The sequence below is a fragment of a genome, unplaced genomic scaffold (genome assembly GCF_019419815.1).
Source record: "Pyrus x bretschneideri cultivar Hongxiangsu unplaced genomic scaffold, Pyrus_bretschneideri_v1 Contig27, whole genome shotgun sequence".
Lineage (NCBI taxonomy): Eukaryota > Viridiplantae > Streptophyta > Magnoliopsida > Rosales > Rosaceae > Pyrus > Pyrus x bretschneideri.
The window spans coordinates 925,085-940,300 of NW_025999579.1; the positions used below are offsets into that span (position 1 = coordinate 925,085).

Below are 15,216 nucleotides of genomic sequence, written 5' to 3' on the forward strand. Positions count from 1 at the left end.
CTTTACTATTATTACTACGTGGTGCTTCTATATGTAAAGGAAGAAACATATCGAGACTTAAACGATCAACTTACAGAAAAAATTGTATCCAAACGCAGCTGCCAATCTTGACCAGGAAAAGAACTTGATGCAAATCCCAGTAATGCATGGCAGTATATGCAGAAAATCAGCAATGGAAATACGTACAGAAAATGCTACAATGATTTAGGTTTAGGGTTTACTCGACTATGTTTAGAAGCATCTTATAACATGCTAGATTCTTTTAACTGTGTAAAAATTGGCATTTTGTTGGCCTAATTAAATTAAAATATGTTCCTGTAGCTTCTGAAAGATGTATGGGAAAGAAAAGGACAGAAAATTAATTAGTACAAAATGCTCATCTAAAGTTCTTTCAACCTTGCTTTTAGTGTTTTTAATCAACGTACCTGGCTAAGTGGCTTTTAGTAAGTTATGGTTCTAGTGGCGCATTTACAGGACTAGTGAAGGATATCGTACCTACCACTCTTATTACTACTATGTTTATCTCAACTTCTCTCCACTTTGTTTATTAGGTGATGCTCCTAGTGGCGAATTCGTACAAGGACGAGTGAAGATTATTGCCTCTCTACTCGCCCTCTTCGCTATACATGATATTCCACAATTTTTTTTGCGGATGATTATAGTTGATAGGGGGGCAACCTATTTGAATTTGGGATGTTGGGCAAGAAGAGAAAAAGTGATATGAATTTGAACTACATCTTGCCACAAACAAAAAAACCCTATAGATTCGTCATTAGATATTCCAACTGTATTAAATAATTGTGAAATGCAAAATTTTATAATAAAAAAAAAATCATGTCGCGGAACGAGAGGAATGCTAAATGAAAAATAATACCCCTTATTACATATGCCATGTTTTCTCCATAACTAGCCTCAATATAGTGGCATTACTAATATATATACAAAAATTTGCAAAACTCACCAATTAACCCCCATACATCTATTTATAGCATCCTTGGTATCCTTTTTTTTTTTTTTTGCCTTTCTTTTGATATGATTCCTTTAGCACCCTCCATTGATGGCCTATCGCCATCAAATGGTTATCAATATCAATTTGCATATGTAATGAGTTGGTGTTGGTCCTCCATATCTCCATCCTCACCACCTTTATTGGAGAAGAAAAAAAATTAAAGTTGGCTAGCTAGCTCACCTTTGGTTGGTGAAGGGACTAAGAAACAAAAGAAATCATATTGTTCATATAATCTTCATGCTTCATTAATCTTTGCCACATGTTTGCAAATTGCAATTGTCTAAACTAAACAAGTCACACCTTTGAACTATTGCAAAAAAGATACTACTGGTTTTAGTCCAAGCTTCCTAGACTTCAATCAAAGCTTCAACACCAACCCACCCATCTTTTTGGGACCACAAATTTCTACATATTAAGAATCAACTGATGAAGGAAATGACAATATGGTGGATAACAAAATGACAAGTAAACCCACATAATTAAATATGTAATTGTCAATAAAAAGGTTTAGTTGGCTCTTAGTTCGTAATTAATCTATAAGGCTTGGACAAATATTTAGTGTCGAAAAATCCCAATAATAATACTTAATTATCTTTGTATAAGGGTTTTGACAAATAGTCATGAACTGCATTATTAGCAGCCAAGGTTTCAAACACATTTCCACCTTTTTCAAATACTCAATTTGACATGTTCAGTGTCTCGACCCCTCCTCACCGACTCATCTAGCGTAACTAAAATATGTCTTTGCTTAAATTTATTAGCATAAATAACTTAGTTGTCAATTTTAATGAGAGGAAAATCGAGTACCCAATTGATTTTTAGCATGTATATAAAGGGGGAGTTTGCATGGAAGTTTGTAAACTCGGTTCATGCAGTATATATACAATATACAGATAGAGTGAGTCTTAAGCTCGCTCTTAAGGTTTTAGATATGGAGAGTTTGAGCCAGCGTTATAGATTAGTGCTAATTCTAATCATATTTGCGGTGGCTTTACCGTCATGTTTCTCGCAAACAACCCGACTCTTCGAGTTTAATGTAAGCTAGAGTGTCTGCTCTTATTCTAGGGTAGTGAATTTCGCTTTCCCTTTCGCCCTTGCATTCCTCTCCTTTTTCTAGTCTTTTGGCTGAGTACAAAAGGAAAAAAAGGAGTGTTCTATCTTCGTTATGTGATTACCAAAAGAAAGTATGTAGGAAATTGAAAGCTTGATTTTTCTCTTTGGTTCTTTTGTTCAGGTTGAGTGGAAGAATGTAACTCGTTTGTGCAACACAAAGCCACTTCTAACAGTGAATGGAGAGTATCCAGGGCCAACCATTGCTGTCTATGAAGGTGATCATCTCGAGATTAAGGTCACTAATGGCATTGCCGAAAATACCACCATCCATTGGTGAGTATAACTAATCTTAGCTAGATTAATCATACTGACTTTGATTGCGTTAAGCAATCACAACTAATTACTAATTAAGTTGTTGCTTAATTATTATGAGTGCAGGCATGGTGTGAGGCAACTAAGAACAGGATGGGCAGACGGTCCAGCTTATATCACACAATGTCCTATAAGAGGTGGCAAGACCTACACATACAAGTTCACTGTGGAGTACCAAAGAGGCACTCTCTGGTGGCATGCTCATTTTGCCTGGCAACGAGCTTCCATTTATGGCGCTTTCATCATCCATCCGCGCATGCCTTTTCCATTTTCCGCTCCGATTCAAGAAGAATTCCCCATCATCTTTGGTAATTATATGAAAAAATAAAACAATATAGAGGGCCAGTCATTTTTTCTTCATGATTTTTTTAGTGAGAGTTCAAAATTTCTTTATCTTGAATTGCTCACATGTTTTGCTATTTCCCAGGTGAATGGTGGAATTCAGATGTAGGTGAAGTGGAAAATGAAATGAAGTATGGAGCTGGACCTAATAGTTCAGATGCTTATACCATCAATGGATTGCCAGGACCATTCTATCCTTGCTCGGACAAAGGTATATATCCAAAACTTAAGGGTACGGTTAGGATTTTTTCTGTAAAGGCTAAAAGTGGTTTATGGAGAAACATGTGCTATATGCTTCCCCATGAAGTACTTTCAAGTGTTTTTCCATGAATCATTTTGATATTTAATTAAAATTTGAACGTGTAGATTTTATGAGGAGCAGTACTTTCCGCATAATTAGTCTCGAACGGACTAATTTTCAACCATATTTTTCTCTTTTCTACAATGAATTTACACGAATTTTCTTGTACTTACGCAGATACCTTCACCAAAACTGTGGAACGTGGAAAAACGTACTTGCTTAGAATTATCAACGCAGCACTCAACGATGAGCTTTTCTTTGCTGTGGCTAATCACACACTAACTGTTGTGGAGATTGATGCCGTGTACACCAAACCATTCACAACCTCAGCGATCATGGTAGGTCCTGGCCAAACCACCAACGTTTTGCTCACTGCAAATCAAGTCCCTGACTCCTCGGGTGCCTTTTTGATGGCGGCCTGGCCTTACCTCACCTCCGTTTTCCCTTTCGACAATTCCACCACAGCCGGTTTCTTGCGTTATAAGAACACAAAGAGTGACAAAACTAAATATCCGCCAAAGGCGCCTAGTACTTTTGCACCGGAAAAATACAACCTCCCTAAAATGGAAGACACAAAGTTTGTCACTATATTTAATAACAAGCTCAGAAGCCTAGCCTCACCTAAGTATCCGTGCAACGTTCCTAAAACTGTCGACAAGCGCGTGGTTATGGTTATAAGCCTAAATCTCCAAGATTGTCCAGGCAACGAAACCTGCAAGGGTTATGCTGGCAAGAAATTTTTTGCTTCTATGAACAACCAGTCCTTCATTCGTCCCGCCTTGTCGATTTTAGAATCTCATTACAAGAAGCTCAGAGGCGCCGAGTACTCCACAGATTTCCCAGAGAAACCTTTGAAGCCGTTTGATTACACCGGTGTGGATCCAGTTTCGGAGAACATGAACACAAATTTTGGCACTAAGATTATGGAAGTGGAGCATGGAACAAACTTAGAAATTGTGCTACAAGGTACAGGTTTTCTTAACACTGAGAACCATCCAATTCATGTGCATGGACACAACTTTTTTATAGTCGGTATGGGGTTTGGGAACTTCAATGCTGCCAAGGATCCGGCAAAGTACAACCTCATTGACCCTCCGGAGAGAAACACGGCGGCAGTTCCAACTGGAGGATGGGCGGCGATTCGATTCAAGGCCGACAATCCTGGAGTTTGGTTCATTCACTGTCACCTTGAAGAGCATACTTCGTGGGGTCTTGCCTCGGGGTTTATTGTCAAGAATGGTCCAAAACCATCTCAGTGTGTGCTTCCTCCCCCTGACGATCTTCCCTTATGCTGAGATTTTTGCATAGACGACTCGATTTAGTATTTGTTGTATAACGAAGGCTTTGAACTCTTTAGTTCTTTTTTGTGAACACATATACCTTATCTATTATGTGGGCTTTGTACTTTTGGTATTAAGGATCGCACTAGAGAGTTTTATGTGTGTTTGACATACTTTCACTGTACACGCGTTATAATCGAAAATGAATATAAAAAAAAAATAGTAAAATTGTTGATTTTTTTAGGCTCTCCTTTCAATCCCATCTTTTGGAGAACTTACCTGGTATGGTCCATGTACGTGCTTGAGGAGTTAGATTGGCAAGTTTTTGTGTATCTTGTGGCTCTAGGATCTCAAAGTAGCCGGATGGCTGTCATTGCCAAGGAGAAAGGACTATTACAAACATAACAGGATCAGTTTTCTTTAAGAAAATAATAAGAAGACTACCAAATGGTTAAAAAAAACTTGGAAATAATTATTAGATGATAAAGCGAAATGATTGTTACATTGAATGAGATTATTGTTACATAAGTTTGGTGGACCGATCTGTCTAAACTACTATAGTAAATTCCACGTTTTATCTCTTACAAAACACTTTTTTTTAATGATTGTTTGGAAGCGTTTTTAAAATGATTGAAAGCAGTCAAAAAAGCACTTGAAATGCTTCCTACAAGAAATACACACTTCAAATGTTTTTCTAGGTTTCATTTGCATTTTTTCCAAGGATTGATCCCAAAAAAAATTCACTAAATACGCTTTCAATTATTTTAAAAGTACTTTGAGTAATAGTAATTTATTTACAATAACAATTAACCTATCATACAAGATGTAAAATTTGTCATAAAAATAAAATAAGAAAGAGGGAAGGCTGAGAGCTTGAGAAGCATATTTGCTTTCACAAACTAAAGTGAGAGGCACGCAGCTTTTTCTATTTGGAACTACAGCCAGCTTTCGAGTGGTACGCGTGCAATTAGCTACTTACCAGTGGCAAATGCTACATGGAAAGTTAATAGGACAACTCTCACATCATATAAGATCAATGTAAAATAACATAAAATAAAAATAATGATAATTCTACGATTTTGTAATAAGTGACTTGCGAATTACGAAGTGATAAGAGAACCTTACTGAAAATTTTCACCATTTGAAGACAAGAATTATAGATAGTGAGGAAATTTTACTTGGAAAGCTGAAGTGTGACTGTGTAAGAAGTCTTTTATTCACTTTCTGAAAGGCAACAAAGGCTGTGTGTGCTTTATGTGATGCCTTTGGTCACTCTGAAGTCAAAATTCCACTGCATTAAAATAATGACTAGGTTTTTTTTTTTTTTTTTGGAAACTTAATGACTAGGTGTTTTTGGCAAAAGATTAAAGAATTGCCTAGGTGGCTTCGAGATTCTCCCTTCTCTCGTCTTTCCAATGTCCTATATGTTGTCAATGCCAATAACAAATTGTTAGTGGGGACCTAGTTGATCAATTAGTTAAGGGGAGAAAGGAATAAAATATAAAGTTGCACATAAACACACACACACACACAAAATCGTTTAAAATCGATGATGAATTTGCTAAATTAGTTGTTTACGATGGAGCTATCGTCGTGCTATTTAGCTTATGAGTTATTTAAGTATGTGTGATTTGTTGTTGGATTTGGGGACCCCAAACCCCAATGGTTGCTTGATTTCTCTGTAACGTTTTACATATTTTCACAATACGAGAGAATCTGTGATATCTCCGAGCGTATAGAAACGGTTATAAAGCAACTTTTCCAAGTATATCAATTTAGTATTTTCAGTATTCTTGAGTGTATACACAGTTACAAGGCATATTCTCTAAACGTAACAATTCATAATTTGTGGTATATTTAAGTGTATGTACACGATTACAATACAAGTTATCTCTTTGTATATCAACGCAGAGTCGGTAGTAGCCTCGAGTAGACGCGTTTAAAAACATATTATTCATGTATATCGATGCATATATGCAGTCTAAGTGTCCACACACGGTTACAAGTAGATTGTCTGTTTGTATCAATGGAGAATTGAAGTATCCTCGAGTGTATACACACAAGTAGATTATCCAGGTGTTATCTGATGAGCATAATAGAGACCATAGTTAGAGTTGAGTTCTTCTAAGTTTCCAACTTAATTTCCCTATGAATGATTAGTTCATGATACCATTGCTAATCTCCACCAACTTTATCCACATTTTATAGATAGATATAGCAGATATGTTTGATCTTTAGATCTATAAACACAGAACCAGAGATAGCAAACTAGCAAACAGCCAAACCATTCCCAACCCCACACCCTTTCCTTTTCCTTCATCTCCTCCAACATGCCCACCACTACCTCCATCCACTTTAATTCCTTTCACCCTCCTCCTCAAGTGCTCCATTGTTGATTGATAGTATCAAAAAAGACCCAAAAACCAAAAATATAAACAAACCCAAATGTTCTTCACCACCTTCTTCTTCCTCTGCATTCTCTTCCCTGCCTTCCCGGGTCTACCCAACCCGGACGCGGCTCCCACCCAGTCATTCCTCCCAAACCGAACTCCCTCCCCACCCGCTACAATCCCTGCATTCCCAGAACAATCCGACTTAGTCGGGTGCCCGCTGCACCTCCCCAATGAGCTCTTCCATGGCATAAAGTCCGCATGCTCCGCCACCAAAGGCGATGCCTCAGGTCACTTGCAGCGCAGTAGGTGCTGTCCTGCGCTGGCCTCGTGGCTCTACTTTGCCTACTCTGACACCGCTCTCGGTAGAGTAGGCAGGGTGGGCCCAGCAGTGGCCGGTCAGCCTTATGATCCGCCACTGCTGCCGGACGACACGGAAACTTGCGTTCAGGACTTGGGAAAGGCGCTGAAAAACAGGGGAATCGAGCTAATCAAGCCGAATGAGACCTGTGATGTTGTGTACTGCTATTGCGGGATAAGATTGCACCCCTTGAGCTGTCCCGAGGCGTTTTCGGAGAACGAAAGAGGGAAGCTTGTTGGGGATGAGAAGGTGAAGAAGTTGGAGAGAGTTTGCTTGAGCAGCGGCGCCAATGGCAATGGTCTTGGTGGCTGCTCCAAATGCTTGCACAGTCTCTACAATGTAAGTTCTTTTTCTATGTAATTGTAAAGTTTCTGTCTCCGTTTTATTTATTGTAGCTTGTAGGTTGCATCTTTTGTTCCTATTTCCACAAAAATGAAGAAGAAGAATTGAATAGGGTTTCTTCCGCTTCGTATCAAATCACTGAAACCATAACATTTTGTGTTCCTAGTTTCCGGCACACTGAAAATTTTCTCCTTTAAATTTCCTTTAAATTAGTACTGTCTAGAAATAGTAGACGCGCCTAGAGACACAACTTGGCTACTTACATATATTTGTACTCAAATTATTGTGTGATAAACATGCATAAGTAGCTCTTGAAAACAAACAACTAAGATAAAGTTCTACATATGTCAAACAACGAGGAACTCCTTACAGAGCGAAGACAAGTATTTTCGAGGGACAAGTCCTATCATTGTAGAAAATTGACTATATTAACAGTATACTGATACTGTCATTTGAGAGCGTTTCCGAACCTTTATTTATTTCTGATTTTTTTGTTGTTTTGGATTGAGATTAGTTAGTTAGGTTCTTTTATTCGTTTGGAATATTGCTGGCTCTTCAAAGCAAGGTTAATGTGTAACAGTATTTGTATGGTAGCATGAATTTGATTTGGATGCTTCACCAAACCCTTGTTTCTTCAAGCAATGACTATCGCTTTCTTTCATTTACTTTCATCTAACTAGAAAGCTTGATTGCGTATCAGCTTAACAAGAAGAAAACTTCCAATTCAAGCAAATTAGGGGACAGGACCACCAAAATGCACAACAAAGACTGTCAGCTGATGGGTCTCACTTGGCTCCTTGCCAAGAATCGGACGGCTTACATCCATACAGTTACATCCGTGTTTCGGGCTATCATGGTAAGCACCAACGGCTCCGATCCTCGGTCGTGCACGCTCAACAGCGACGGAATGCCTCTCGCTGTCGATTCTTCTGAAATTTCTGATCAGTCCTCGTCTAGCATCCTCGCAGCTTCCGTCTCGTTCTACCTTGTAATGTCACTTTCTTTGTTTTTTATGTTGTCGCTTGCCCTATGCTCCATCCAAAACTAGTCGAGATTCACAAATATTATGAACCGTGATGCATTGTTAGTTTTTAAAGGGGAGGGGTTTTGTGGGGATCCAACCCACAATAGGGTTAATAACTTAATAGGCATCATTGTTTTTTCGTCATTGCAGTAAAGCGTCATTTGCTATATTTCTTTTATGTACTCTTGTAATTGTTCTACGTTTATTTGTGGAGAGAGACAACCATGCACTCCAGGAATGCCATCATGGCGTCCGAACACTGGGGCATAGATCCCCAAGAGTTGTAGGTAAGTTATTCTCTAATTTGCGAGAGATGTTGCACCACAATAGCCGTACCGAAGATTTGCTCGGCAACGATAAGGAGGAATTTTTGTCCAAAAACTAGTAAGCCATGTGGGGCTAAGCTAACGTGTCCGAAAGAACTGCTGTTTTGTATTGAAGAGAAATTATGGAGACTGCATGTAACCTGTTTGGTGGCATTATTTTTGTGACAGTTGTGTTCGATCACGGGAAATTTCTGAAATGTCAACTTCGCCCAACCGCGGGGGGGCTTTGTCTTCTAGGGTTCGTGTAGGCATACGGGTATGGGATTGAGCGAGTGGTGTGGAACCTACATAGAATTTTCGATTATTTTGAATATGATGAAATTGAAAATCTAAGTGCTTGAAGTATATGGAAGTGCTTTTGAATAGGTGATTATCCATAAAACACTTTTATGATCTGAAGCATTTTCAAGTTTTTATGTCAAACATTGCAAAAAGAGTGTTTAGTTGTTTGAAAATGTTTTTGATAATTTCAAAAACAATGCAAGTAGTGGTTTACCTTGATGGTTAAGACCTTTTTTCTTTAATCCATTGCATCCTGAGTTCGAACCTTCACTCTTTCGCTCAGTGTAAATTAGAGTAAAATATCACTTGTACAAATAAAAACAAGAACAATGCTAGGAGACTACATCAGTAGACAAAATTTTATAAACTAAATGACATGGAAGTTGATGATTGAGTTATTACTTAAGCATTGATAAACTTACTTATTCATATAATGACAAATCATTTAATATGCAAATTTTATTTACAAATTTAATCTCCCTAACATTACTTAAAAAACAAACAAACTAAAACATGTCGAATGTTGATTCTAAACTAACCTGAACCTGTTGATAAGTGATCCATTATATTTATCTTCGTTCGATCCATTTATATGATGGGTTGGGCTTGGTTGGGTTAGGGTCATGTGCTTTGAATGCTCAGTCAAGCCATCATACGGTTCATAACCATTTGGACCAAAGAAAATTACGGTTCATACCCATTATGTCAGATTTATTTCTTGGCGGAGATAGCGTATTTCACGCTAATATTATCAGAAACGCTTTTAATTTTCAGAAGTAATTTTAAATACGAATATCAATTGGTTGAGCATGGATTCAAATTTAAATTCATCCATTAATGAAAAGAAAAGGTTAAAATTTATTTTTCAAACTTTAAGGTCTCACCCACCCGTTGAGAGCTAGAACAATGACGGATCCATGATTCTAACTTCAAATGGTCTTATACAATTATATGTTCTTTTACATGGAAATAACGTGCAGTGCACAAAAGTTTTCACTATTCTAAATTTGGCATTTCGTCGAGCATTTAGTTTACATGTTGTTACCTGTTGTGCCATGTTGCATTCATGCTAATAGATGCCAACATTTGTCGAGTGTTGTAGATAGGTCTTACATAATTCTATTGAGTGAATCTACTAAGTACTATCGATATCCCATGCCAAGTGGCGCATGTAGACCCATCTTACTGAGGGATGTTGATGCATCCTACTGAGTGTTGTCTAAATATACCAAACATATGTTTCATCGAACATTTAATGAGCACAAAAAGGTCCTAAGGACCTTTACTAGCTTTCTCCTGACCTCAGGAGGGTCCCGAGATCATCCTGGGTCGCTGTGTAGATCCACCCTAGCCTTGACTATGGAGTCGTCTTCACTCCAGCTAGGGCTATTCCTTTGAAACCAAATTGAGTTTTGATTTCTTATTTGAATTATCGTAGTTAAAAATATGACCGCACAAAAGAAAACACATCAATTGCCTTGTTCTTTTGTCAGCCTCCCTTTCAAGTGACAAAAAAATGCACTAGTTTCTAAGACCATCTCCAATCCTTGAGGATAAAGCTTAAACATTTAAGCCATAAAATTTTAAACTATAAGCTAGAAACTATTTTTTTTTTCCTCCAATCTTTGAATGATTTTAGCCTAACTTTTTGTTTTCAGTAACTTTTTCTTTTTAAATAAAATTTATGTAGATTATCTTAATTTATTTTTATGAACATTTTGGTCTAAAAATATTTAAATTCCGATAAGTAATTAAAAATCATACAAATACATAGGTATTTATAAAGTTTTAAGTTAAATTTGATTTACATAATTTTCTTAAACTATTTTAGACGTCATATTTAATTTTGGACTGTCAAATCATTTTATTATTATTATTAGATTTGATCTCATTTGATCATAGTCCTTAGATTATAAGTAAAAAAACAAAAAAATGTTTGAAATATGACAGTTTGGTGAGTCCAAAATAATTTAAGCCAAACTTAAATTCTGGGGGGAATCTAGCCCAGAGATATATTTTTTTCCCAGGCTTTATTTTAGCCAATGATTGGAGATGGTTTGGGAGAGTTTTAAAGCTCATATTTTATTTCGAAAAAAAAAAATAAAGTTTATATTTTAAGCTTTATCCATGAGATGAAGATTGTTTAAAACAGTAATTTTATTCACTTAGATTTAGCATAATAAACTATAGAAGTGTGCTTTGCTTCATATACTCAAGTCCGAATGAACATAAGATGTATATGAAATAAATAAATAGAAACATTAATTTTCAGAAATTTTTACACGCAGAGTAAAACATTTTCAATTAAGAATCTTTTCTGGTCATTGCTGACGCAAATTTCTATTACCAATTCAACAACCTTTGAACAAAAAGACAATCCAGAGTGTACAGAGGACAAAACCACAACCAGTTGGAGTTACAACGAAGGCCGTACTGTAATGTAGTAAGGCTCACATTAACAAGTCTGCACCCCCTCTCAAAACGCACCGAGGCTCCGCAAAGACTGTTTGTCCTGACCTGGATTCATGCTTATCTTGAGGTTGCATGAACCATGAAGGGTCTAATACATGGGTAAGTGGTGGGGTCTGTAACGGACGGTAAAGATCGAGCCATCTGAACGGTCAAGATGGTGGTTCAACCCTAGGGTGGCTGTACCCGCGTTGCTCTCTGCTTTCTCTTTGCTTTTTGATAGCCTATGCATGCATCATACATTACACATACTCCGAAGAGGGCCCATTTCACTTTTTTTTTTTTTTTTTTTTTTTAAATTTTACTTTTACACTACCATATAAACCCTACTCCTCTCCCCACATCACAAAGCATTTCTTTCCTTTGCTTATGTTTCGCTTAGCGTCTTTCCTTTTCTTCCTAGCTGTTTTTGCTCTTAATTTCCTCCCTGATCTCATGGCTGCCTCTGTCGATCCGCTTGTCGTCGGCCGAGTGATTGGCGATGTCGTGGACATGTTCGTCCCCACCGTGAGCATGTCTGTCTACTTTGGTTCCAAGCATGTCGCCAATGGCTGTGACATCAAACCTTCCATGGCCATCAACCCACCCAAAATCACCGTCTCTGGTCACCCTGGCGAACTCTACACCCTGGTTCGTGCTTTTTCACCTCCTGCACACCTAGATCAACTCGATCCTTTTGCATGCATGAGTCAAATATTACATTTTTCACTTTTTTGTGTGCATATATATACATATATACCTGATAAAATTGTTCATGCAGGTGATGACTGACCCTGATGCTCCGAGTCCGAGTGAGCCAAGCATGAGGGAGTGGGTCCATTGGTGATGATCAACTACATCCTCTTGCATGAATTGCGTTTTAGTTTATTTACCTTAATGTGACAGATTTTTTGTTTGTCAATCTTTCTTAATTGGACTCAGAAAAATTAACTTCATGCACACTGTTTGTGATTTCAGGATCGTGTCTGATATCCCTGGAGGAACAAACCCTCTCAGAGGTAAATTACAATACGAAGAGAAAAAAAAAAAAAAAAGAGTTGAATCTCTTCCTACCTGTTTATTTTACCGTTTTCAAGTCTTTATTTTTCTTTGTTGCAGCTTTTTGCATGCATGCAACACTGTAACAAGGGTTCTTACGGATACACAAATGTATACACACATAAATCTTCGAGCAGAAACTTTATTCCATTCTTTGTACTGTCAAAGAGAGAATCTCTGGCAAAACTCTCGTTTCCAAGCGGAATCATTATGCATGTCTTTGGCTTCAAATGTTTTCAGATTATTTATGAAAACATCATAAAATATTTTCAGGGTTACATGATTACATCAACTCATTTGAAGTCCCCATATTCTCGAAAAACCGTGCATGTTTTCACTCCTACACCTCATAAGCATCTGTCACTCTCACTAGCCGCAAAACAGCCCAATTTGGGTATAACAATTTACCATAACCACGTGTCGTGTATCATGCCTTTTCAATTTGTCAATGTATTTTTTATATTTGTGCACAATTCCTTTTATTTTTTTTTTGTGTACTCGAATTAAGAATAAAATAGTTTTAAAATTTTTTCCTGAATAGTGTTTTTGTCTTTGCATGGATAGCAAAGATGACACGTAGTCCATCCTGGGAACACCTTTGCTCCTGGGAACACTGCTTGTCAAGGTTACCTTGTTGAAGTGGTAACCTCACCCACGTGGCACAAATTTTTTTTCAGTATCAAGCTCTCAAATTAATTTTGATTTTTTTTCCTAACAAAAAAAGCTAAATTTTGGTTTAAATATAAAATAATAACATGTAATAAGACTAATAATATGAGCTAACAATCAATAAATAAAATAACAAAATAATTATTGCAGGGAAAGAGATACTGCCGTACGTTGGTCCGAGGCCACCAGTGGGAATTCACCGCTACATTCTGGTGCTGTTTCAGCAGAAGGCTCCGATGGGGTTGGTGGAGCAGCCACCCTCTCGTGCCCATTTCAACACCCGCTTCTTTGCGGCGCAGCTCGACCTTGGACTGCCGGTTTCCACCGTCTACTTCAACTCACAGAAGGAGCCAGCAAACAGGAGGCGCTGAGCGTTTTCATATATCACTAGGGCGGATGGTGTGGTTTTGTTTTCACCAAGGAATAAGAAGATATAATTAGTGAATAAAAGATAGGAGTCTGGCTTTAATTAGAGTGTGTAATGAAGCTAGTATTATTTATAATATGTAATGCATGCATGTTAATTATTACATGAAGCTAGCAAAGCTGGGGTGGGTCTTTCTCTATGGGGTTGGGATTTTGGGTGCTTTTGGTATGTATGTGCAGAAACTGTCTCACTCTTAATTATAAGTCTTTTCCCTATTTTAGTTGGCCTTTAATTTGAAGATTAAATGATGTTGTTGTGTTCATTGCTTCTAATTTAAGGATAAGAAATGGGTAAAAGTGGATAATGACTTGATTTTTATTTAATGGTAAGGTTTGACTTAAAAGAAAGAACTTTCTTTGCATGTCGGGCGATTTCCCAAAAAGAAATTTCACATTATTTTGGTTAAAACCAATGTTTGCACGTCAGACGGCAGTTAGACGTAACGTTTATTGGAAGTTAGACGTAATGTTAGTGAGATAAGAAAGGTCAGTTAAACGTATGCCAGTTAGACGTAATGTTAGTGAGATAAGAAAGGTCAGTTAAACGTATGCCAATTAGACATAACGTTTACTGAGATAAGAAAGGACGTGAGTTAGACTTAACTTTTACTAAGATAAGAAAAGTTAGTTAGACGTATGCCAATAAGACGTAACGTATAATGAGATAAGGCAAGCCAGTTTGACGTAACGTTTACTAAGATAAGAAAGGCTTGTTAGACGTAACGTTTACTAGGGTATAAGAAATAACTTTCTATGCATGTCGGACATCTGTCAAAAAAGAAATAACTTTCTGCACATGTCAAACATCAATTATACGTAACGTGTACTAAGATAAGAAAGATCAGTTAGATGTAACGTTTACTGAGATAAGACAGACCAGTTAAACATAACGTTTACTGAGATAAGAAATAACTTTCTATGCATGTCGGACGCTTATCAAAAAGGTAATTTCACCTTTGTGGTCTTATCGTGCATGTCTGACGCTTGTCAAAAAAGAAATTTGACATGCTAATTAAGACAACATCAATATCAAGAAAGAAATTTTTATGCATGTCAGATGCTTGTCAAAGAAGAAATTACACAATTATTGTAGTCAGAAAGAACTTTTTGTGCATGTCGGACGCTCGTCAAAGAAGAAATTTCACAATTACTGTGGTTAGAAAAAACTTTTGTGCATGTCGATCATGTGGTCACGATAAAAAAAACTTTCTTTGCATGTCAAATGCTTGTCCAAAAAGAAATTTTACATTACTATTGTCAAAAAAAAAAAAATTACGCACTTGTATGACTCTAATTAAGAAAGACATTTTACGCACAATAATTTAGACGACATCAATAGCTAAATAAAAATTTCGCACATAATAAAACACCATTGTGGAAGAACTTTTTATACATACCAGAAGCATGTCAAGAATGAAATTTTCACTCTGCATGATAAACTCTCATGATCTCATCAAGAAATAACTTCAACTCCCCGAAGGAGCCGGGGAACAGGAGGCCCTCAGCGTTTCCATTGAATGGAGTGGTGGTGT

The 15,216-nt window shown here is 37.3% G+C and overlaps 3 protein-coding genes across 3 annotated transcripts; all 3 read left to right on the top strand.

Annotated features, from left to right (window-relative positions):
• Positions 1-1,784: 1,784 nt before the first annotated feature.
• On the top strand, positions 1,785-4,481 carry LOC103950672 (laccase-1). The gene is made up of 5 exons (XM_009361902.3): positions 1,785-2,045; positions 2,244-2,395; positions 2,501-2,742; positions 2,862-2,987; positions 3,255-4,481. Exons 1-5 carry the CDS (start codon positions 1,797-1,799, stop codon positions 4,370-4,372), a joined length of 1,887 nt encoding a protein of 628 aa, XP_009360177.2. The 5' UTR covers positions 1,785-1,796; the 3' UTR covers positions 4,373-4,481.
• A 1,928-nt stretch (positions 4,482-6,409) lies between these two features.
• Positions 6,410-8,641, top strand: LOC103950586 (uncharacterized GPI-anchored protein At4g28100). Its single transcript, XM_009361816.3, has 2 exons — positions 6,410-7,447; positions 8,151-8,641. Exons 1-2 carry the CDS (start codon positions 6,803-6,805, stop codon positions 8,496-8,498), a joined length of 993 nt encoding a protein of 330 aa, XP_009360091.3. The 5' UTR covers positions 6,410-6,802; the 3' UTR covers positions 8,499-8,641.
• A 3,045-nt stretch (positions 8,642-11,686) lies between these two features.
• Positions 11,687-13,799, top strand: LOC103950587 (protein MOTHER of FT and TFL1). Its single transcript, XM_009361817.3, has 4 exons — positions 11,687-12,181; positions 12,312-12,373; positions 12,509-12,549; positions 13,409-13,799. Exons 1-4 carry the CDS (start codon positions 11,921-11,923, stop codon positions 13,627-13,629), a joined length of 585 nt encoding a protein of 194 aa, XP_009360092.2. The 5' UTR covers positions 11,687-11,920; the 3' UTR covers positions 13,630-13,799.
• The last annotated feature ends 1,417 nt before the right edge of the window (positions 13,800-15,216 follow it).